At 37.1% G+C, this 24041-nt stretch overlaps 1 protein-coding gene across 2 annotated transcripts; it reads left to right on the forward strand.

The window, feature by feature from the left end:
- Positions 1-169: 169 nt before the first annotated feature.
- On the forward strand, positions 170-24014 carry bcl3 (BCL3 transcription coactivator). 2 transcript variants are annotated; one of them, XM_026284948.1, is made up of 9 exons: positions 170-1124; positions 2066-2174; positions 12079-12187; positions 18229-18436; positions 19789-19877; positions 20044-20121; positions 20363-20530; positions 21818-21878; positions 21972-24014. In XM_026284948.1, the coding sequence occupies exons 1-9, from the start codon at positions 575-577 to the stop codon at positions 22496-22498; spliced, it is 1899 nt and encodes a 632-aa protein (XP_026140733.1). In that variant the 5' UTR covers positions 170-574; the 3' UTR covers positions 22499-24014. The 2 variants fall into 2 exon arrangements, with proteins under 2 accessions (XP_026140733.1, XP_026140734.1); XM_026284949.1 differs by having other exon boundaries at positions 2069-2174.
- The last annotated feature ends 27 nt before the right edge of the window (positions 24015-24041 follow it).

The raw sequence follows: 24041 nt of genomic DNA on the forward strand, positions 1-24041 counted from the left end.
TAAATACTTAAGTTTTCGTCCAAACTGCAAAGAGCTTCAGCAGCGGGTTCTGAATCGTGTCTCAAATGTGTGGCTTGTGAACGATTCAGTTATAGCTGAAAGGGGAAACCCCACAGTTCACTTACCCACCTACTTCCTAATTTGAGTGAATGAGAGAGGGAGACTCTGTGAATTTAGTTCAGATATAGAGACAGAACAGCGCAGGGGTTATCATAACTGCAGAGCGTGAAATTAAAAAAAAAAAGATAATAATAGTTATGCACATGACACATTGTCATTGCCCGAAAATGTAATTATTCTAATTGCATGAGTAATTGTGAGGATTTTTTTATTCAGGTCCTTTTTTTATTTTATTTTTTTTTTTACTTATTTTAATAGAAAGCTTTGTGGATATGAGCTTCAGTGCTTCAGTGAGCCGTGCTTAAACATCTTGAGCAAAGCATATGTAAGTATGTTGTTTATTCTAGGCAAACTGAGGTGATAGTCATCTTGGGACCGAGTAGAGATTCAGATTTACATAATGATGATGGTAAAAGGATTCGTCTAGAACCCATACTTCGCCTACCTGAGGAAAATGACCATGAGTGGCAGTAATCACACTGTGCGATCTGTGCCACTGGATCTTACCAACAAAACCCGAGAGCGTGGGAGCTGCGCGCAGACGGGAGACCGAGGTCGTCCTAGACCTGCTCCTGAAAGACAGGTGCAAGACAAGTGCAGCAATGGACACGGAATTCATCCATCTGAACCACAGGACTGTTGTGATGGATCAGTTTCGCAGACTACTCAAACAGACGCTGTGGGTGACAGGGGAAATAGGACGCATGAGGGTCCCAAACAAACCCGACCCATAACCCCTAACGCGAAGTGCAACAATCAGACGAACGCTGCAGGAAAACCCTCAGATCCCTCATTTTCCAAACTTCCGCCAAGGAAACGTCCTTTCCCACTGGATGTGGATCATCACCACAGTGGTCCAATAAAAGATCCACCTAGCGTGGCTCCAAAAGTGGTGAAGAAAACTGAGGCTCAAATAGACACAGAGCCACAGCGGATATTTAGTACACTTGAAGATAATCCAAGAGTCAATGACTCCCAGTTCGCGCCACACTCAACACCACATCGTAAGTTACAATTTTTCTTATTTTTTAATGATCACTCACTATAGATTTGAAATGCAAACTTGGATGTCCTTTGCGCAATTTAGTTTGTTATGTCATTGTGAAAGTACGTGTGTCCGTTTGCGTAGAGCGCGTGCGTCTACCATATGATTGCGCAGTCATGGTCAGTCCAGTCAGAGCAACAGTCAACGCGAAACCATTAAGCTGATTAGCAGGATGTCTGGTTCAGCAGCGTGCAAAACGTGTCAGTAGGTTACCACGTAGGTGAAACCGGGGAGTGTTGTAATACATAAGGTTCCACGGGGTTTTTTATAAATATTTTTATTGTATTGTTTTTTTTTTTTTGTTTGTTTTTTTTTTACTATACAACCAAAACCTCATATTTGAAATCTATCAATCTCCAAAGTCAAGTAACCTACAAGTTCACACCGTTTGAAAAAACAGACACTGTAAACTGCATGAATTTATGTCAGTAGCTACCTTTCCCACACCATCCCAATGTTGGTAGTCATGATATTTCTAAGACTAAAAGTTTATTTGGATGTTCTATATCAAATTAAACAAGTTTTTGTGGAATGTCTACATTGACATTAGTAGATTCCCCACTGCTACCTGCACCGAATTCCTGCTTTTTATGATAATGTGCTATGCAGAACTTTAATTTGAACTTTTCTTATCTTTTCATAAAGATAATCTAAACCTAATGTATGCAGACTGCAACTATCCAAAGTTGAGCCCAAGCATATTAGCAAACATATCCTGTCATAGCTTCTATGTCTTCCAGTTGGTAAGATGTAAGGAAGTGGCAATGCAAGAAACTACTTTCTATATAAGGACAAAGGTCCATTTTTTGAAGTGAGGCCGATGAAATCTTTTGAGTACACAGCTGTTGGTTTGATTTAGTTTGTGAAGACTAATATTTCTTTTTTCTTTTGGGGTCATAGCAGGCAGTCCATATATCCAGTGGCCTCGGCAGCCTCCTCAACTGGAGAACACAGATCGGCTGCTGGCAGATATTGCTGAGGCAACACGTCAAGATGAAGACGGTGACACGTGAGTCTATTACCATTTTAAAAAGTCTCAAAGTCTTTTCATGGGATGCTGTAGTTCCAGAATTGATTTATGGTGAAACATCCCACAGAACTGTGTATCATGCATTTCAACAGGTGAAGAAGTAGATATATTTATATATATACACACCATATATTTAAATGATCCGATTCATTGTTAAACTGCACTTTGGTTTATTATTAGTTACTGTATAGACACATTAGGAGTATTAATAAGGTGGAGGACGTGTACTTTTCTGTTTACTTTTTGGAAATTCCAGATTATCCTTGATATGTCACTCTGACTCTTGCTTAGTCATCCAGAACAAAACAAAACAAAACAAAAATATTCTGAAGTCATAGGTACAGTGGGCTTAAAAATATGTAGACTTGCCTTCTGTTTATTGTATTCCTGGCTGAGTCACAAGAATCAAATACAGAGTCACTGTGGCCCCTGTTACCCAGTATATTTCTAATTCTTCTTCAAAAATACAACCAAAATCATTATATTTGATGATCCACACCCAAGAAAGAGATTCTCTGTGCTTTGTGAGAGCGAGAAAGGGAGATTGATTCTGGAGGAGGGTATGTCTTGTGGGTATGAGTAAGAGTAACTGAGAGAAACTGGTTTTCGCTATTTCATGTCCTCCTGTTTCAGGGGTAGGTTTTATGAGTGTAGCTGGTACTGGGGACGCCAGAGATGAACATTCTGGCTCCCTTAGGCTTTGGTGCTGACATAAACACATGTACTGTGTTACTGTAATATCTGAACCCATACTCAGTGTGAAAATATCATTTCTCATGTGAGTGAAACTTATCCAAAAATGACACCTGGTGTCACGCAATATTGATATCAAGGTTTAGTCAGCAGTAGTTAAAAACATCGCTGTACGCGTATAATGCTTAGTAAGCAAATGAAGCCAATTCCAATTTTGAGAAATAAAATATGTGGAGCACTTTTTTTTCAATTCATATTCTTACTAACCAGATATTTATTTGACTCATCCCGCATAGATTCATAAAGGGATAGTCCATCCAAAAATAAAAGCTGTGTGATCATTTACTCACCCTCATGTAAATCCAAACCTGCAAAAATTCTCTAGAAAAAAGGTCTGTTGTATGTTGGCAATAATTTAGTGATGAAGCACAGTTTACACGGAAATCACTTTCAAACAAAGCAGGTTTTTGTTGGTCAGTCCGGCAAATCCGAACTTGAACACATTGCGAAATCTGCATGGGGAAATCTTTCAGCCCCAAATGAAATTCCAGATTGCATTGAAATGACTGAATTCACCCATAAAAATTTGCTTAACAAATAGGAAAAGTGTGACACTTGTTTATCTTCATATCACAATTTCATCGAGAGTCTATGTAATCAACTTTTTAAATCTCCAAAAAAAGCAAGCAGTTTAATGTAAGTCTCTGAAGAGGCACAGAATAGCTTTATACGATGAACAAATTTAAAAAGGGCTTTTATTCACATATAAACAAAGATCAACGCACACACATCGAGCACATCAAATATGGTAAGCAGGCACTTTAATGTTCTTCCTTGAGGTTTGTTTTCAATATCACGTATGTAGAGTATTTATTACTTTCACAGGATGGACTAATAAAAGATGAGAGAAAATTAAAAATTTTGTTATTTGTGTTCCAAAAAGTCTTAAAGGTTTAATTCATTCTCAGGCTTGAATATGGGCATAAATGCACCAAAAAAGTATAATAAAAGTGGCTCATATGATTCATTAGATAAGAAGCCATATGATGAGGAATGGACAACTGATAATATTATTGATCTATTAATGAGAGTTCATTAAAGGAGCAGCAATTCCTGAATGAATCATTCTTTTTAGTCAGATCTCCTGATTGAGACACTTCGCCTAGTTCATGGACGGAATCAGTTGATTGAATGATTCAGTTAACAGATACAACTGTTTCTGTTCTCAAAGAGCAAATCACTGGCTTGCTCCACTGGAGGAAGTATATCAGTAAATAATTTAAGTTTGTTTGCATCATAAAGATCAAAAGATACAGCATTCCTGTAGTTCAAATGGTATAGCATGAAGCTAGCAACTGCAGGGTCATGGGTTTGAATCCCAGGGAATGTGCGGTAATATGTAATACAGCAAATGTCATAAGGACCACTTTTATGGTGCTTTTGCTTGTCATTGTAATTGCTTGGAAAAAAGCAATCAGTACAATTCTTCAGAATTTCTTCTTCTGTTCCACAAAAGAAAGAAATTCTTGCGTACGTTTAAAATAGCATGCAAACAATGAGGTGTTATGGTGAAGTGCTTTCTTAATACGATGTTAAGTTCTGTTGGTATTTTGTTGGCTTTTTTTGGTTAGATTTTATAACCACATTCTTAACCAAGTTTCTTCCCTGAACTGATAAGCTGCTGACAGTTGTTAGCACAGTTGTTTTGGTTTCCAGTAGATCCCTATTTCCTGGTTTCTGTCTATTGTTTACATGTGCATCTGTCAATCATGCTAGTCCATCAACTGCATTTAAACAAACAGAAAAACAATATTCTCTATCTTTATTTCTCACACACTGCCCCCCCCCCCAGTCTGTGCTCTCTTACGTCAATGGGTGTCTTGTGCTCTCACCTTGTTTTCTTCTCAGCACTTCATAGACCCTCATTTTCGGGAAAGCCTGATGCGAGTGTGAGTCTGTTGTGTGACTGCGGTTTTTTCAGGTGTCTTTCTCTCTCTCTCTCTCTCTCTCTCTTTCATCTCTTTTCACTGCTTTGTGTGTTTAAAATGAATGAGCTCAAAAACCCAAACATCCGCTCTTCACTTCCTCCTTTACCGCTTTTTCTCTGTTGCTTATCGGTCTCTCTCTCCCCCTTTCGCTCTGTACTGTAAGCTCCTATACTTGTGCCATTTCTGCTCTTCATACCTACTTTTTCTTCCTTCCTTCTCTTTCATAGTTTGCATACTTATATGAAGCATCAAAAGGTTTCATGTCATGTCATGTTTTAAAAGTATCGTTCACCTGAAAATAAAAATTCAGTCATCATTTACTCACCCTCATATTTTTACAAACACGTATGACTTTTCTTGACTCCGTAGAACACAAAGGAAGAAATTTTGAAAAATGTCTCTGTGCTTTTTAGTTTTGGACCTCAATGACCTTCATTATATTGACGAAAGCAGTTCTTTAAACGTCTTTAGTGTTTTGTACAAGAAAAGTTACACAGGCTTGGAACGATTCATATTAGTGTTGCTCAAACAGTAGTGCATGATGTTAGCAATGCCATATATGGCAAAGTCATGGATTTGTTTCTCTGGGAATGTATTCAATGCATTGTAAGTCACTTTGTATAAAAGTGTCTACCAAATTTAGTAATGAAAAAAAAATTGAGGTTCTATGTGATGGCTGTGTCATGGCTATGAAGAGAAACATAGAGCAATGACACATGGTTACCTACAAACACCTTGCTTGTCAGGATTTTATAGTCTCTTCTGTTCCTGTTAGAGTTAGAGGGGTTGCATGTCAGGTGTTTGGCTCAGGTAGGATGTTTATGTCTCATCTCAGCCTCTGAGTTTGTTTGCTGCAGCAGAAGCAGGACTTTGTGCTGCAGGGGATGTTAGAGGTTTGTGTTTCTGGGCTGTACAGGATGCCACAGATGCGCCAGTGCCCCGCCATGAGCCCTTCTTCTCCTTCTGATGATGTTCAGGTTCCTACGTCAGTCTCAGCCCGAGCCTTATCTGGGGCTGCGGTCTAACTAACTCTCAGTCACTTCCAGGAACCCAGAGAGTTTCATATATCAAAAAGAAAGAGAGAGAGAGAAACTAAATTCTGACCTGCAATATGGTAAGTGACAGCAAAGCCAGTGATCATCACATACAGACAGACATGTGATTAGAACATATGATAAACAACCAGTTAGTTCACATTATTTATTTTACATTTAATTCTACATTTTCTTTTGGTATGCTTATAGTGGGTCTGTTTATCCAAAGGTTGGCTTTTCTTTGTCAGCCACAAAGTGATATAAAATATAAACATTAAAATATGAACAAATTGATATATATATATATATATATATATATATATATATACATATACAGGTCCATCTAAAAAAAATTGCATATTGTGATAAAAGTTCATTATTTTCCATAATGTAATGATAAAAATTAAACTTTCATATATTTTAGATTCATTGCACACCAACTGAAATATTTCAGGTCTTTTATTGTTTTAATACTGATGATTTTGGCATACAGCTCATGAAAACCCAAAATGCCTGTCTCAAAAAATTAGCATATTAACCCCAACCAATAAAAGAAAAGTGTTTTTAATGCAAAAAAAGTAAACCTTCAAATAATTATGTTCAGTTATGCACACAATACTTGGCCGGGAATCTTTCTGCAGAAATGACTGCTTCAATGCAGCGTGGCATGGAGGCAATCAGCCTGTGGCTCTGCTGGGGTGTTATGGAGGCCCAAGATGCTTCGATAGCGGCCTTAAGCTCATCCAGAGTGTTAGGTCTTACGTCTCTCAACTTTCTCTTCACAATATCCCACAGATTCTCTATGGGGTTCAGGTCAGGAGAGTTGGCAGGCCAATTGAGCACAGTAATACCATGGTCAGTAAACCATTTAGCAGTGGTTTTGGCACTGTGAGCAGGTGCCAGGTCGTGCTGAAAAACGAAATCTTCATCTCCATAAAGCTTTTCAGCAGATGGAAGCATGAAGTGCTCCAAAATCTCCTGATAGCTAGCTGTATTGACCCTGCCCTTGATAAAACACAGTGGACCAACACCAGCAGCTGACATGGCACCCCAGACCGTCACTGACTGTTGGTACTTGACACGGGACTTCAGGCATTTTGGCATTTCCTTCTCCCCAGTCTTCCTCCAGGCTCTGGCACCTTGATTTTCCGAATGACATGCAAAATTTGCTTTCATCCGAAAAAAGTACTTTGGACCACTGAGCAACAGTCCAGTGCTGCTTCTCTGTAGCCCATTTCCTGCACACGCCTGTGCACGGTGGCTCTGGATGTTTCTACTCCAGACTCAGTCCACTGCTTACGCAGGTCCCCCAAGGTCTGGAATCGGTCCTTCTCCACAATCTTCCTCAGGGTCCGGTCACCTCTTCTCGTTGTGCAGCGTTTTTTGCCACACTTTTTTCTTCCCACAGACTTCCCACTGAGGTGCCTTGATACAGCACTCTGGGAACAGCCTATTCGTTCAGAAATGTCTTTCTGTGTCTTACCCTCTCGCTTGAGGGTGTCAATGATGGCCTTCTGGACAGCAGTCAGGTCGGCAGTCATACCCATGATTGCAGTTTTGAGTAATGAACCAGGCTGAGAGTTTTTAAAAGCCTCAGGAATCTTTTGCAGGTGTTTAGAGTTAATTAGTTGATTCAGATGATTAGGTTAATAGCTCGTTTAGAGAACCTTTTCCTTTTATGCAAATTTTTTGAGAAAGGAATTTTGGGTTTTCATGAGCTGTATGCCAAAATCATCAGTATTAAAACAATAAAAGACCTGAAATATTTCAGTTGGTGTGCAATGAATCTAAAATATATGAAAGTTTAATTTTTATCATTACATTATGGAAAATAATGAACTTTTTATCACAATATGCTAATTTTTTGAGAAGGATGTGTATGTGTGTGTGTATATATATATATATATATATATATATATATATATATATATATATATATATATATATATATATATATATATATATATATATATATACACATACATACTTTGTTGTGATGTTTAAATAGTTGTGATGAAAGGCAAAATAATTGTTAATGGTTTTGTTTTTGTGTACTTTTTAATCAAAACATTTTCATATGGGAGGGACAATCAAAAATTTAGTTTAATGAATAGTTCACCCAAAAATGAAAATTTGCTGAAAATAAACTTACCCTCATGCAATCAATCAGTTGGTTTCTTCATCTGAGCAGAATTGGAGAAATTTATAAAATTATCACTTGCTCACCAATGGATCTTTTGCAATGAATGAGTGCCATCAGAATGAGAGTCCAAACACATGATAAAAGCATCAAAGTAATCCACACGACTCCAGTCCATCTCATTGTGATGGCACCCATTCACTGCAGATGATTAATGGATGGGAAATACCTAAAGGGTGAATACATTTTTGGGTGGTCTATTCGTTTAAATTTTGTATTGCTGGTTATCTTTTTATTTGTTAAAGGGTAAAATGAAAATTTGTCCATGTTTTACTCAACCCTCAAAGAATCCTAGGTGCATGTGACTTTCTTCTTTCAGACACATCTAGTCGGAGTTATATTAAAATTTGTTCTTGCTCTTCCAAGCCTTTCAATGGGGGAAAGCTGGTGTTTGTTGTCAACAGTTCAGAAGATGTGAAATAAAATGCATGCATCTGTAATAAAACATTCCTCACAAGGCTCTGGGGGGTGAATAAAGGCCCTCTGTAGCGAATCCATGCATTTTTGTTAGATAAATATCCAGATTTCAAACATAATAAACACTTTTTTTCTCACTTCTGCTGACTGTTAGGATGTGGAAGACCTGCAAGCAGATGTCTTAGTTCATCAGTGCTGTGTGGTTAGTGACGAGTGCAGAGAGAGAACAAAACAAAATGCAGGTCACGAATTAGGAGCACAAAACGAGGATTTGTAAAGAAAAATGACAGAGAATTTTGATATAAGCCAAGAAGAGACTGGTTTTCCTTTATTAAACTAATGAAACTTTGTTTCCTTTGCTTCTACATTTACCACAAATTTGTCTTCTGTCTTCCGTCTGCATGTCTTCCAGTTCCCAACAGTCAGCGGATGTGAGAAAAAAAGTGTTTATTACGTTTGAAATTATTTTACAAAAAAATTATCAAATCCTGGATCAACATTATTGTCCAAACATTTTGAAAATGTTGAAAACCTAACAATACCCATAATTTATTCCTAAAATCAGAAGGAAATGATTCTACAAGAGGGTAGAAACACCTTACCCAGATTGTAAACCTAAAAGATATTTCCTGAAAAGTTATATCTCAATTCTGATTGGTTGATTGGAATGTTGATCCAGAAACATGTTGTACTTGGTGAAATCACACTCACGGTTTTATTACAAATGCGCATACTTTATTTCACGTCTTCTGAACTATTGACAACAAACACACGTTTACCCTGTTGAAAGGCTTGGAAGAGCAAGGAAAATAATTGGATTGGCCTGAAAGAGGAAAGTCACATACACCAAGGATGCTTCGAGGGTGACTAAAACAAGGATGAATTTTCATTTTTGGGTTAACCAGCCCTTTAAGTTCAATAAAGTTCAAAGTTAAGCAATAATTGATAGATCATCTGGATCACTGCAAACTCCCTATTAAAGTCATCATGAAATCAAAACCATTCTTATATGGGTGCTTCTGGCAGTATAGCAGTGTTTATTATAAAATATATTTTTTAATAATGTTATCCTCATAAGCTTTAATCAAATAACCCCCCCACCCCCAAACAACCTGTCAGTAACTTGAAATGGTAGTAATTAAGTAAACATCAATGATCCAATCAACTTCTGATGGGTTAAATTATATGATAAATTATATTCTCCTACTTTTTGTCTAATTTGAGAGCTTTCTTAATCAAATTCAAAGGGATAGTTAACCCCAAAATGAAAATTCTGTCAGTAATTAATTGTTCCAAAACCATAAAACCTTTTCAGAACACAAATTAAGATATTTTTGATGAAATCCGAGAGCTTTCTGACCCTCCATAGACAGCAGTGCAACTGAAACAGTTTATGGCCCAGAAAGGTATAATAAGAACATTGTGAAAATAGTCCATGTGAAATAAGTGGTTCAACTGTCATGTTATGAATGTACGAGAATACTTTGTGTGCGAAGAAAACAAAAATAATTACTTTATTCAATGATCTCAACTGAAAAAAAGAAACAATTGTTATTTCTAACTTTTATTTAACTGCTGACCCTAAAGTCCCCTGCACACATACAGCACATTTCTGAAATTGGCAGAGATTTGTTATTTAGTTTGGAGCTCTGCTTTAAGTTTTTTTTTTTTTACAATTAAAGTCTTAAAATACAAATAAATATATAAAATCAAGAAATCATATATAAAATATATGTCCCTGCAAATATTACAGCACTTACTGAAACTGCGATAGGCATAAATTTGTTAATTGTGTGCAGCTCTGAGGTTTTTTTTGTTTTGTTTTTCTCCCACAAAGAGAAAATGTTCTATGTCTTTAATGTGGCCTTTACACTGTAATGCAGGCCAATCTCACATGCTCGGTGTAAAAATTCAGTCCTCAAAGCTGATAAAGACACAGCAACTTCTTTTCAGAAGGGCTGAATCCATGGCCCTGATGGCACTGACTGAAGTACAGTGACGCTGAGCTCACTTACAGGAAAGGAGACAAATAAAGAAAGAATTACGCTACTAATAAACTCTTCTGCTTTCTTATCAAAACCAAGGAACAGAGAAACTGTGATTTGGCAGTTCACTGAGGCAGGTCATAGCCTGAGTCAGGCCAGCATGCATTCATTTTGACTAAATGGCTCTTCTCTTCCTCTTTTGGTTTAATGCTTTATAAAGGAATGTGATTTTCTGGTGACCATTGTTCCAGACAGGAAGTTGTATTTCAGGAAGTCAGGTGGCATGGTGTGTTTTTTTCACGTCAGGTTCTTATATTTTATCACCTGTTTCTATACATGTTTTAGATTTGTGGTTATATACATATAGCATGTCATTTCATTCTCTCTGTTTTATTAGCAAAATCTTGCCACGATGGAATAACTCACATGAAGCAATCTCAATGTCCCTTTTTAGGACATTATTTACATTTATTAAATTAGGAATATGAATCAGCACCATAATTCAAATCGTTTGCTCTCCCACTGTCTGTGTTCCGGTTAGTTTCATCCCACAATGACACAATATGAGTCAAAAGACAATATAAACAATGAGTCCCTGTTCTTCTCAGTTCCCGTTTTCTCTATCGGCCTTTCATTTTTCCTGCTGTTGCAGTATGACTTCCCATCAGGCCTGTTAACATTCTTGCCACATTCCCAAGAACTGTTTTATGGTGCGTAGTGCAAGATATGTACAATCTACATTAATATCTGCATCGATAGGAGTCCTTGCTTGATTGTTAGTCCTGCTTAAAAGTGTTTTAAAATTATATTACTTTCTATAATATTGACTTCTGCATGTTCACAAATGACCTTGACCTTGTTTCAATATTGTTTTGAATGTTAAACTGATCAATGGCTAGGCAAATATAACATGTTGGACCCTTATAATATGTTGCAAATACATTGTGCTTGTGTTTCAAGTCAGTGCAAGGTTATTCTTTATAATTCTCCCAGAGTTACATGGGAAGTTCTGGTAGAGGATTCTGAAAAGCATAGAAAGCCCCTAATGCAACTGTAAATATAATGATAATTAGTATTCAAAACAGAAAGAACGGTGCCGTTGTCCCTGAGGGCAGGAAGTGACTTCAAACCAAAGTAGCTGTTACTGGAAGCAGATTTAGAAAAAAAAACACCATCATTTAAAACATTTCATGAAGAGTCCCGCTCTCTTTCTCACACAATGTTTTCTTCCTGTTCCCAAACTTTGACTTCTATGCTCTCACCTCAGAGAGGCTTTCTGTGAAATGATAGGGAGATAAGCATTTCCCTGTACTCACCGGTCGTGGTTGCATTTAGAGCCACTGTGTAAAAGATGAGTCACACACATGATTGTCAGGTGAAGGGTTATTCGTTCGACCCTTTGAACTTTGCAAGCCATTAAAAAGCAGATCAACCCTGTATTATTTAATCCCTTTAATGTTGCTAGTTTTGTTTGTGTGGTTTAATGTTAATGCATTTACACCAGTGTGCACGCTGTTGTTTTTAGGTGAATAATGCATTGGTTTATTTGTCTGTTTGCATTTGCAGGCCTCTTCACATTGCTGTGGTCAAAGGGAACTGCCAATTGGTCAAGTGGCTTATTGAACTATATCGACGGGCACACAAAGACCTGGACATTTTCAATAACCTAAGACAGGTATACAAACACACACACACAAACAAGAAAACCCTGTTAAGTATCATGAAATAGCAATAAACAATACTTCAGCAGCATTTATTCATCTAGATCAGATGATCTCCAACAGGTAGCTGGGACCCACTAGGGGGCCTCAGCAAACATGCAAAGGGGCCGCAGTATCATTTAAATAAGTCAAATGAATATATTATTAGTAGTATTATTACAATTAATACTAATAATTTAAATAATTGAAATGTGTATATATGGATATATATTTATACAAAATGGTCTATTTGCTTATCCATTAATCACACACACACACACACACACACTAATATATATATGTGTGTGTGTGTGTGTGTGTGTGTGTGTATAAAATGCTGAAAAAAATTATAAATGCAACACTTTTGTTTTTGCCCCTATTTTTCATGAGCTGAACTCAAATATCTAAGACTTTTTCTATGTACACAAAAGGCTTATTTCTCTCAAATATTATTCACAAATCTGTCTAAACCTGTGTTAGTGAGCACTTCTCCTTTGCCAAGATAATCCATCCACCTCACAAGTGTGGCATTTCAAGACAGCATGATTATAACACGGGTGCAATAAAACTCTAAAATGTGCACTTTTACTGTATTGGGGGGTCCTGGGGGGTCTGAAAACCAGTCAGTATCTGGTGTAACCACCATTTGCCTCGTGCAGTGCAGCACATCTCCTTCGCATAGAGTTGATCAGGTTGTTGATTGTGGCCTGTGGAAAGTTGGTCCACTCCTCTTCAATGGCTGTTCGCAGTTGCTAGATATTGTCAGGAACTGGAACATGCTGTCGTATACGCCGATCCAGAGCATCCCAAACATGTTCAATGGGTGACATGTCCAGTGAGTATGCTGGTCTCAGATGATCTTGGAGGTGAAGATGCTGGATGTGGAGGTCCTGGGTACTGTGGTTACACATGGTCTGTGGTTGTGAGGCCGGTTGGATGTACTGCCAAATTATCTGAAACGTATCTGGAGATGACTTATGGTGGAGAAATGAGCATTCAATTCATGGGCAACAGCTCTGGTGGACATTCCTGCAGTCAGCATGCCAGTTGCACGCTCCCTCAAAACATGTGACATCTGTGGCATTGTGCTGTGTGATAAAACTGCACATTTTAGAGTGACCTTTTATAGTAGCCAGACTAAGGCACACCTGTGCAATAATCATGGTGTCTAATTGGCATCTTGCTATGCCACACCTGTGAGGTGGATGGATTATCTCGCCAAAGGAGAAGTGCTCACTAACATATTTGAGAGAAATAGGCCTTTTGTGCACATAGAAAAAGTCTTATATCTTTGAGTTCAGCTCATGAAAAATAGGGGGTTCATTTTATAATTTATATACTGTATGATCTAAATTAAATGCATACTAATTTCTACATAGACTAATACATTTTTTAAATGTTTTTTAAAAAAGTTTTAGAAGTTAAGATCAGTTGATGTATAGTGAACAAACATGAATTGATAACAATAGTACGGTATATAAAACAAATAGTAAAATAATATACCAAAAAAAGGAATTATTTGAAAAATATTAAATTAACTAAATGTTAAAATTAATCATTGTTGTTAGTTCATTAACTAAAGCTGAGGAATCAAACCATTTTGTTTAGCGTTATCTCTTTAAGTTCGACATCAAATAGCTTTGAAATTTGTTCTGATCTGCATTGGTCTTTAGAATGAATGTTGGCGATTGTTGGATTAGGGGATTTAATGCATCAAGAACACCAGGCTAGTTAAGCATGAATTCTTGTCCCTGTGGGGCATATGATGGTCAACTGTAATTTCCATAAATGTGTTCTAAAATTTCACATCATACCTTTAGCTAAGGTTTGAGCAGAAGAGGAAATTACTCCAAGGTCACTGTTGTTCTCAGGCTATGCCTCTGAAGTTCTCGTGGTTATTTGAGCAAGTACTGGCCTGCCCACTTGTGTGCTCACCACATGACCACCACAACAAATGCAACCTGTGTCCTCCGCCTCATCTTTCTCTCATGTGTCAGCAACAAAAAGTGAGCGTGCAGACCTATTGGACTGTTCCCAGGCTTTTACATCCTGTTCTTCTCCTTTTCTGGTTGTGTTAAGCCGTACTTCCACCGACCGCATTATCAATTACCGCCATTGCATGTCTAGTCAGACCTCAAAAATCACCTCAAATTCATGTTTAGGTTTCACTTGACGTACAGACGCACTCTTTCACACACACAAACACGAACGCTTGTACATTCACAGGCAGCCAGCAGTTACCGAAAGCTGCGCGCATGTCTTAGCCACGGTCTGAAACTTGTTTCTGTCAGATTGTTGAGGTTAACTTTTGTGTTATATCCTGTGTTCAATTCTTATTTCCCCAGAAATGTAAACTGTGCATTAGCATGCCTTTGAAGCTTAGATGGAGTTTTGAGTAGCTTCTGTTGCGGCATTGCTTGAAAATTACTGTTTTGGTGTTTCCAAAGCCAACACTACATACAGTAAATACAGTGAATGATGCAATATTATAACGGCATGTAGACGTACAGCTGACTGGTACGGTACCAAGGAAAGTGTTACTACAGCTATCATTATTACTACTGCTAGAAATTGTATATACGCTAGAATGGCTTGTATCACAATGTCTCCATTTTTCCACTCGTTTCTTTTGTAAAACATGATTGTCCTCCCACGTCTGTCATGACTGACACTGGCAGTGACATTTGAAATGCATATGAGAAAAAGCATGCAGTGTTTGAGTGTGTGCTCATGGCAAAAGTTTTTTTATGATAGGTGTCGCCTATTATCAGTCAAGTAAGACCACAGCTGATGAGTTGTTTGCATGGCTATAAGTAAACTCAGTTTACAGAAGTGTATGTTTTTATACTAGTATGAGTGTATGTGCAAACACAGTTCAAGTGGCTGCTGCATGCGTCTCAACTTAAGTATCCTCATTCCGAGAAGTCACATGACCCCCCCTCACACCCTGGGTTGTTTCTCAACATACCTTGTGTTGAGGTTTGCAGGGTATTAAAAGGGACTTTCCCTTGTGTGCTCTCTCTCTCTCTCTCTCTCTCACTCACTCACTCACTCACTCACTCACTCTTCTGCAGCCTTGTAACATGCTTATCTTTTTTATCCTGAATTATAAAAAATGCTTTTACTACAGGTTAGAGGCCCATAGATCTTCACAGAAAGACTATACAATGGCTATATTATATTATATTAGCTATATTATCATTCATTTTAAGTGAACTTGAAATCCAAATTGTGCCTATTTACTTCCTTAATGCATGTTCCTGGTTTTTTTGTGATTTGCTGGTGCACGTTACACTAAAGGAAAAAAGCAATTTGTAATTTTTAATTAATAAACATACATAAAAATGCTCTTAGCAGCTTGCTTATGTCACTTAATGTTAATGTTAATCAATAGCCAAATAGCTATCTTGTTAGAGAAAAGCAACTAAAACCAGCATTGCCTGGTCAGAATGGTACATTGGCCAGTTTTATTTGGAGGGTTTTGTGCATTTGTCAGATGGTCAAGCTACAGGAACTATATGGTTGACCAGCCTAAAACCAGTTAAAGACCAGCTGGGCAAGTCTAGGAGAACAAGACCGGAAAGCCATTTTCGGCTGACATAAGCTGGATCTTTCAGTTATTTAGCATTATTTTATTGAACTCGTATTTTAGATCAGGCTATTAGTTAATGTAAACCAATAACTAAATTGTCAAGCAACTAAAACCAGCCTAAACTGTTTGTCTGGTCTTGGCTTGGCTCTCAGTGTAATCCATTGGCTAGTTGGGGTTTTGGTTATTTAAATGGTCAAACTGGTGAACCAGATTGCTGATAAACCTAAAACTAGCATCTTCAGGCCAGGCTTAGACCAGCAAACCATTGTATGCTGGTTTAAACTGGATTCAGCAAAACTTATTTAGATCTGGTTTCATTCTGGCAAGACCCACTGATCTAAGCAATTCTACATAGTACAAATTACACTTTATTTTGCATGAAATGTTCTTTTTAAATCTTCTTCACAAACGTTGTGTGACGTAAGTATAAGATTCATTTATAAAATCAACAACTCAATCGTGTTTTCGTTGCATGCATTGAGTGCACTTTATTTGTACTGTCTTTTCTCATCCGTGAGTTTTGTTTCAGCCCAGTCATCTGTGCCAAATCATGCAGGCTTTAGTTTCAGTTCACTACAGTGTGTTTTTGGCTCATGCATCTGTGTCATGAGTCTTCCCCTCAATTGCTTTCCTTATTCATCCAACATTCCCCTCTTTATTCATTCTTTTTTTTCTGTTTACACACAGGAATGTGAATCTAAGGACACACTGCAGGGGAGAGGAAAGGGATTTTCCCTCTCTGATCCATCTCTTCCCTTCATCGCTCCCTTTGCTCAATCATTTCCGGCTCCTCCTTTCCCTTTTTGTGTTTCTCTACTCCCTCCTTTTCTCCCCTTATGCCCTTCCAAGCACATACAGTTTCTCTTTAAACTTTAATTGATTGCTTATTGCTCAGTTATTGCAGGTTCACTGGAATTGTAAAATGAGAAAGGCACTATTACGCTAGAATTTCTCATTTCTCATTGTAATGTGATTTACCTTCTTATACAATTTCCTGTTTCAGGGGTTGCCTAAAATGTCGCCATTCCTAAATTAGATTCAATTGATCTGAGGACAAAGTAAAAACCCATCAAATTGTACGTGTTAACTTTCCTAACAGACACACACCAGCAATTGTGTGATGCTTTGTGAGTCAGACAGGATTCAGGGAAATAGGAGCGATGTTTTCGTAGGAAGGGAGGGCCAAGGCATTGTGACACCATAGGAATTTCTGTCTTCATTCTCGCTGTACTTTTTTTTTTCTACTGTGCCATACTGGAATATCCTCCCTCTAGTGTCAAACCAACCCCCTCCATGTGTTTGCCTAGAGCCAACTTTACCTGCTAGCACATCTGAGCTGATCATAATCTTCAGCGGGTATCATTAAAAACCACAGACCTCTCTTTATCCTTCAATCGTCATCTGTCAACAAAACACATATACGATAGATTACTTGATGTAGTGTGCAGTATTAACTTCCTATATTAGCAAAAACGCTAATATCCAATGTGATTTTAGTATTCGTCTGGATGCCAGATTGAAAATGTACCATTTGAGGTGCTGTGACTAATATAGTACTTTATTTTTACTTCTTTTGCCTGAGGTAAATGAAAGGGCTTTGAAGAAACTAGTAGTGTGTGTTGTCATCTTGACTCACTTCTTGTCGGTTTGGCTTGGTGGTTTATCTCTTTCACTTTATTATTTAACTGCTGTCAACAACACTAGATCTTCCAATCTAAGATTTCACCTCAGATGAAGGAAACAAAAATTAACTCCTCCATGACCGTTTTGACCAAGATGAATCAAATATTTCCCTCACAAAGTACATATGCACACTTTGGCTTGTTACAGTTATGTCAGTTAGACATATCTAAATTAAGTGTTACATTTAAATAAATTATATAATAGCTTACATTTTTCGCTGAATTGATCACTCTGCTTTAACCAGTTTATTGTACATATAGCCATAACCACAACAGACGTTGTAATGATAGTCGCAATAGTTTTATGAAAGAAATGTTAAAAGACAGTTATATCCAGTAATGCAAAGTAACTTTTTTGTAAAATTTGTCATTTATGTGATTAATGGACTTCATCATTAAATATGACAAAACAAGGAACATTAACAAGTCTGTTTTTAGAATATCATAGCCTTGTTTATTTCATTATTATCAGATCTATGGAACTGACCTTTAACCTGTTAGACAGGTTCCAGGTTAGCAGCTACAGTTACAGGAATCCACACCAGGATGTGACTCAACCTATTAGCTCAAATACACCTGAACAGCTTATCAGAGATCTGAGTGATAGATTTTTTAGATACACTGCTTAAATATTGACAGTTGTGAGTATGCGGTCTAAATATAATTGGGCCTTGAATATACTGTGGAATTGATTGACTGAATCAGTAAACGGTCTTCATCTTTCTCTCTCTCACTCTCTCAGACACCATTGCACTTGGCTGTAATTACCCGACAGCCTATTTTGGTGAAAGCTCTGGTGTATGCAGGGGCTGACCCTGGAGCTTTGGACCGTAATGGACAGACGGCACTGCACTTGTGCTGCGAGCACAGAGAGGTCGACTGTCTGTCTGTCATACTCGGACACTACCCCCGAAACCCTTCGTCCCATCTGGAGATCAGGAACTATGAGGGTAAGAGCTGAACCTGGATCTACATTAGTGTAATCGATTTTTATGTCAGTTTTAGTAGAATAATTGGTCTCAGAAAAATGTGATTTCATTCATCAGTTAGCTTTCAGATGGATTTGCTGACACTAAACCTGTCTTGACTATGGTCTTGTTTAGTACAGTAATAGGAACAAATACATAGCCGTCAAATTATTGTTCCACTTGTCTGTCATTTTGCAACACTTCTGAAAATGATACATGACTTATGGCAGAACTTTTATGGCAGATTTAGTTTTTTTGTTTTTTTCTGTGTGTTTTGTTCCACTTGGGGGCAGTCGACAGAAAAAGAGCTGCTGGTCATGAATTTTGCTGCATTGATTTTGTGATTATGTTTTGTAATATTTTTGTTCATCAGTAAGGAGGGAAGTATATCGCCATCTAGCTTTATTTGTGTATTCTTACACAACAATTCCCTCTGTAACAGGATAGTTTTTAGAAAACCTCTTCTGTGAAAATGTTTATTAATAATGCTGAACTTAAATTTTTTTTTTTTTTTAGGTTAGTGTATTTCTAAACAGTCCTTACAGTTAGTATTGGCTTCATTCATGCATAAGAATTGTAACATGAGAGATTTCCTGTTTCTGTCACTATTCAAAAAGTCCCTAGAAAAACAGTGAGGAGGTGTATTAGTGTTTTTGTGTATTTAACTCACTGAAACATGCCCAAACTTGTTTCAGTGGGTCATTCAGAATACATCATGATGATTTCAAAGGGTTAGTTCACCAAAAAATGAGCCTGTGTTTTACCAAATGCAGCAAGAGTATGAAATAAAACACCGGTCATGAGTTAGAAGCACAAAACAAGGGTTTATAAAGAAAAATGTTGACAGATTTAGATATAAGCCAAGAGGAGACTGGTTTTCCTTTGCTAAAGTACAGAAACTTTGCTTCCTTTGCTCCTGTAAACAAACTCACGAGACTAGAATAACTCAGTCGCCGTGATTTAACCAAGTAAGACATGTTCCTGGATTAACCTCTTTTGATGACCCTGGATAAACATTATTGTCCAAAAATATAGACTTAACCCAATCCCTACTCATAAACCTAACCCTACCCATAAATTAATTTCTAAAATCAGAGGGAAATAATACCTGATTAACAAGGCTATAGAAGAGCCTAACCCTGATTGTAAGCCTAAAACAGATAATTCCTGAAAATGTATATCTTGATTCTGATTGGTTGATTGGAATGTTGATCCAGAAACATGTTGTACTCGGTGAAATCACGCTCATCAGGATAACTCAGAGGCATACCTCAAGGGTGAGTAAGGAAAATTTTCATTTTTGGGTGAACTAACTCTTTAATGTCTTGTTTAAGGTTTGACACCCCTTCACCTGGCTGTGCAGAAAGGAGACAAAAAGTTGGCAAAAATCTTACTGAAGAACGGATCTGAAATCAATGCTGGGGTTAGTGAGTTCTTAATCATTTCCACTACCTGTTATGTTGTGATGTTATGTCTTACTCATGCATGAGTTATACCTTTCCTTTGAAGTGAGCTGTGTATTATGATCACTAGGGTTTACCGACCACACTATTTGTTTACTGTGTCTCTTTTTTACTTTTTTATCACAGGATAATAAGAGTGGTCGAAGTCCACTGGTTCATGCTGTAGAAAACAACTTTACTGACATGGTTATCTTTCTGATCGAGGTGTGCATGTATATATATTTTGTATGTTTTTTTCTGTTGAGTTTTTTCACACTTCACACGTCAAAACCAATGAGTAATCACTTTTGCACAATATATTCCTTTCTTTTTTATCTTGTACTTCTCTGTTGATAAGGACAAGGATGAACAAATAAGCCTGAAATCTATGACTCAGTTTTTGCCTGTGAGTTATGGGCAGTTATTAATGTTCAAAGTGTCTTTTTCTGTGTGCTGTGTCTTTCAGAGTGGGTGTGATGTGAATGCTCAGTCTTACAGTGGGAACACAGCGTTACACAGCGCCTGTGGCAGAGGTCATATAGAGATTGTCAGAGTCTTGCTGAAAAATGGAGCTGACAGCAGTCTGAAAAACAATCACAATGACACTGCCATCATGGTTGCAAAAAACAAAAAGGTAAGAACTGAAACAACGACATTAATTTATTAATTAGTCTGGCCTAGTGATATATTTATTTACAATATAAAGTGGGGGTTTTTCTGTTCATCATCATTTTGACAGAAATAGAGAAGGCTGTTTTAGTCTTTCATTAGAGTAGTCAATATATTCAGCAGAGTATGTGTAATATGCAGACACTGCCTTCAAGTGGTGATACACAGAATTGTCATAGTTTTATTGCATATTAATTGCCAGTTGGACATGTCACTAAAGATTGATTACAGTTGTATGAAGCCACATGGAGACCCTTTTTTGTAAGAATAAAATTATAATTGCAACTTAAACTTTCCACAGTTATGTTTTAAAGGTATAAATCACCAAAAAGGAAAATGCTGTCATTAACTACTCACCTTCATGTCATTCCAAACCTGTAAGACATTAAGAAATTAAGATATTTTTTTTATCAAATCCAAGAGCTTTCTGACCCTGCATAGACAACAATGGAACTGCCACATTCAAGACCCAGAAACACAATAAGGACATCTTTAAAAACATTCAACCGTTAGTTTATGAAGCTATGAGAATGTTTTTTTGTGCTCAAATAAAACAAATATAATGACTTTATTCAACATTATACTCTTCCGCATCCATTCATGAGAGTACCACAGAGCCGGCCTTCTGACGTAGAACCCGGCTTGTTTACAAGCAGAGGAATGCACAGAGATGTGTTGTGGTAACAGTTCAGTTTCTTGTGAAACAATAAACTGAATAAGTCATAATTTTAGTTTTCTTTGAGCACAAAAAGTATTCTTTTAGCTTCATAAAATTTCAGTTTTGACACATGGACTAATTTAATGATGTCCTTGCTCCTTTTCTAGGCTTTAAACATGGTAGTTCCCTTGCTATCTATGCAGGGTCAGGAAGCTCGCATATTTCATCAAAAATATATTGTATCACATCTCTGAAGTTTAACTTTATTTAACATAATTACAAAATTCTATGTGCAATTATACATAAAATGCTTTAACTTTATAAACTTAAGCTTTACATTGTATATTAAATAATAGCTTTATTATTATGGAGTATCTGGGATAAATATAATTTATAGCATCTTCACATCATCAAACATTCAAGCTCTGTTCACCTGTCAGTATGTTATATTATGAAAGCCTTATTTTCTGTGTTAGTCCACTCCAGGCCTCAGCTCGTAAAAGCTCCATTAGCCTTATAATCCATCCATGTGTATCACCATAACTTCTTTATCTCATCTAAACAAGAATATAAAGTATGTGGTCTTGTTTTAAGGTGTCTGATGTGCTGCGTGGGAGAGGCACTCGCAGCTGCATTGTGAAACCTAGCAGTAACGGTAGGCATCCCTCTAAAATTACTAAAGTGAATGTATTTCTAAACGTTTTAACTCGGTTTAAAGTTTTAACTCGGTTTCTGCTCTCCTGTCTAGGCTCTCTGTCCCCTGGCAGCTCCAACAATTCTCCCCGAATGACTCCCACTTTTCAGGGCAGTGCGTCACTTTCTCCTGTGACTCCAGTTTTACCACGAAGTCAGTCAGCGGACAGCATTTCAGAACGTCAGTCACCGATGATCAGCAGTGAAAAAACACTGCAAACATTGCCACTGACACATCATAATGTAGCAGTGGACAACAGAGCAGGCTATGGAATGGCACTCCATCATTTCCCATCATTTCTGTTACCGCCTGGGTATGACCCACTGGGTAAGCCCAATCTCTCTCATATCCAGAGTAGGATGCTAATCGCAGATTACCCTTTTTACTATCCCACTGGTATTCAAACACATCCATGTTACTCGGAAGCACAGATCATCTTATTCCCCAGTTTCCCCGTGCCGGTCACATATGGCTCTCCTCCACAGGGTGCCGTTAGCCAATCACGTCCGTCCAGTCGCAGCAGTGACCAATCAGACATGTCTGCTGTGAGTGTAAACAATGATGAAAGATTTGTGAGTTGATATTAGATAGATATTTAAGCAGCTGGTCATCTTAAAGGTACAGATCGCCCAAAAAATGGAACATTCTGTCATTATTTATTCACCCTCATGTTGTTCCAAACCTGTAGGAGTTTTGAATATTTCTGGTTTACAAAAGAAGATATGTTGATGAATTTTGGTAACCAAACAGTCGTTGGTAGACATTGATGTTCACGGCATAGGAAAAATACTATGAAATTCTATGGCTAACAGCAATTGTTTGGTAAGGAAAGTTCTTCAAACTCTCCAGAATTCTTTTGTGTTCAGCAAAAGAAAGACATTCATACAGGTTGAGTGGGTGAATTATCCCTTTAAAGGGATAATGCAAATAAATTTAGCATTTATTCAGCCTCATGTTGTTCCAAACCTATATCAGGTTCTTTCTTCTGAGGAACATATTTTAAGAACGATGGTAACCAGACAGTTTTGGTGATCAATGTAAGATGGAATTTCATGCAGATTAATAAATTATGATTTTGAAGTGGTGTTGTTTGAATACTATTTGTGTTTGGACAACAAACTGACAGATTTTCAGATGTTTGAATCTGATGTTATGAAGTTCCCAAATCAGTAACATGTATATTTGTGTTACCAAGTGTTTTGCTCTATATTTTGAATGATTGGTGATTTTTGTCATGTATTATAAAGGGTTGTGATATTTATACTTCAATAGCAAGACAGCAAAATTATCTTTTTTTTTCCTTTATTCATTTGTGATTTTCTTTTGTTTATCATTGCAATGCCATGTTTTAGGTGTGTTTATTGATATCATATCGTTTTCCCATGTTCAGATTTTCCAGATTTTAGTTATTCAAATTCATATGACACACACACAAAATCTTCGATTGCATTCATGTTTACAAAAAAAAATTAAATTTGTTTCTCACATTTTGAGGCTCTGAAAGGGAGGTTGTTAGGATACACATATGACAACTGATTTCAACCAAGTACAATGCCTATAAGAGGTCATGATAGGTTTATCTACTAATGAATGCACTGACATCGTCAGCTATTGTCAAAAATACCATGTACACAAAATCCCAAAATTGTGACTGTGTGCCATTTGTATTTGAGTGCAAGTCTTTGAATGGCAGTTTAAAATCACTGTCTGATGAAGTTTTTTTTTTTGACAAATTTTGAGTTATGACTGACTTGTTTAGTGGCTTAAAATTGATTATCTTGTAGAAGGCAGATGTGGAAAAAATGTAAACCGTAGGATTAAAACCATCGCCAAAATCTACAGAAACTGTGATTAAACGTATAACCACATAGGATTTTATGTGAATTTTCCAAAATGGTACTTAAAGGTGATTTTGCTGACAGTTATGTGAATGTATGTACTTTGCTTTACATATGAATGTGTAAATAAGTGCATAGTAGTAGTCTAATTGACTATGAATAAAAAAAAATCTTATTTTTATACATACAGTATGTGTGCATTTCATGACTAACATTTGTAAAATACAAGTTAAGACACATTAAAAATGCCTTTGAAACTTTTTCCGTGCCTTCATCATTTTTAACT

Source organism: Carassius auratus, chromosome 16 (assembly GCF_003368295.1).
Source record: "Carassius auratus strain Wakin chromosome 16, ASM336829v1, whole genome shotgun sequence".
In the NCBI taxonomy this organism is placed as follows: Eukaryota; Metazoa; Chordata; class Actinopteri; order Cypriniformes; family Cyprinidae; genus Carassius; species Carassius auratus.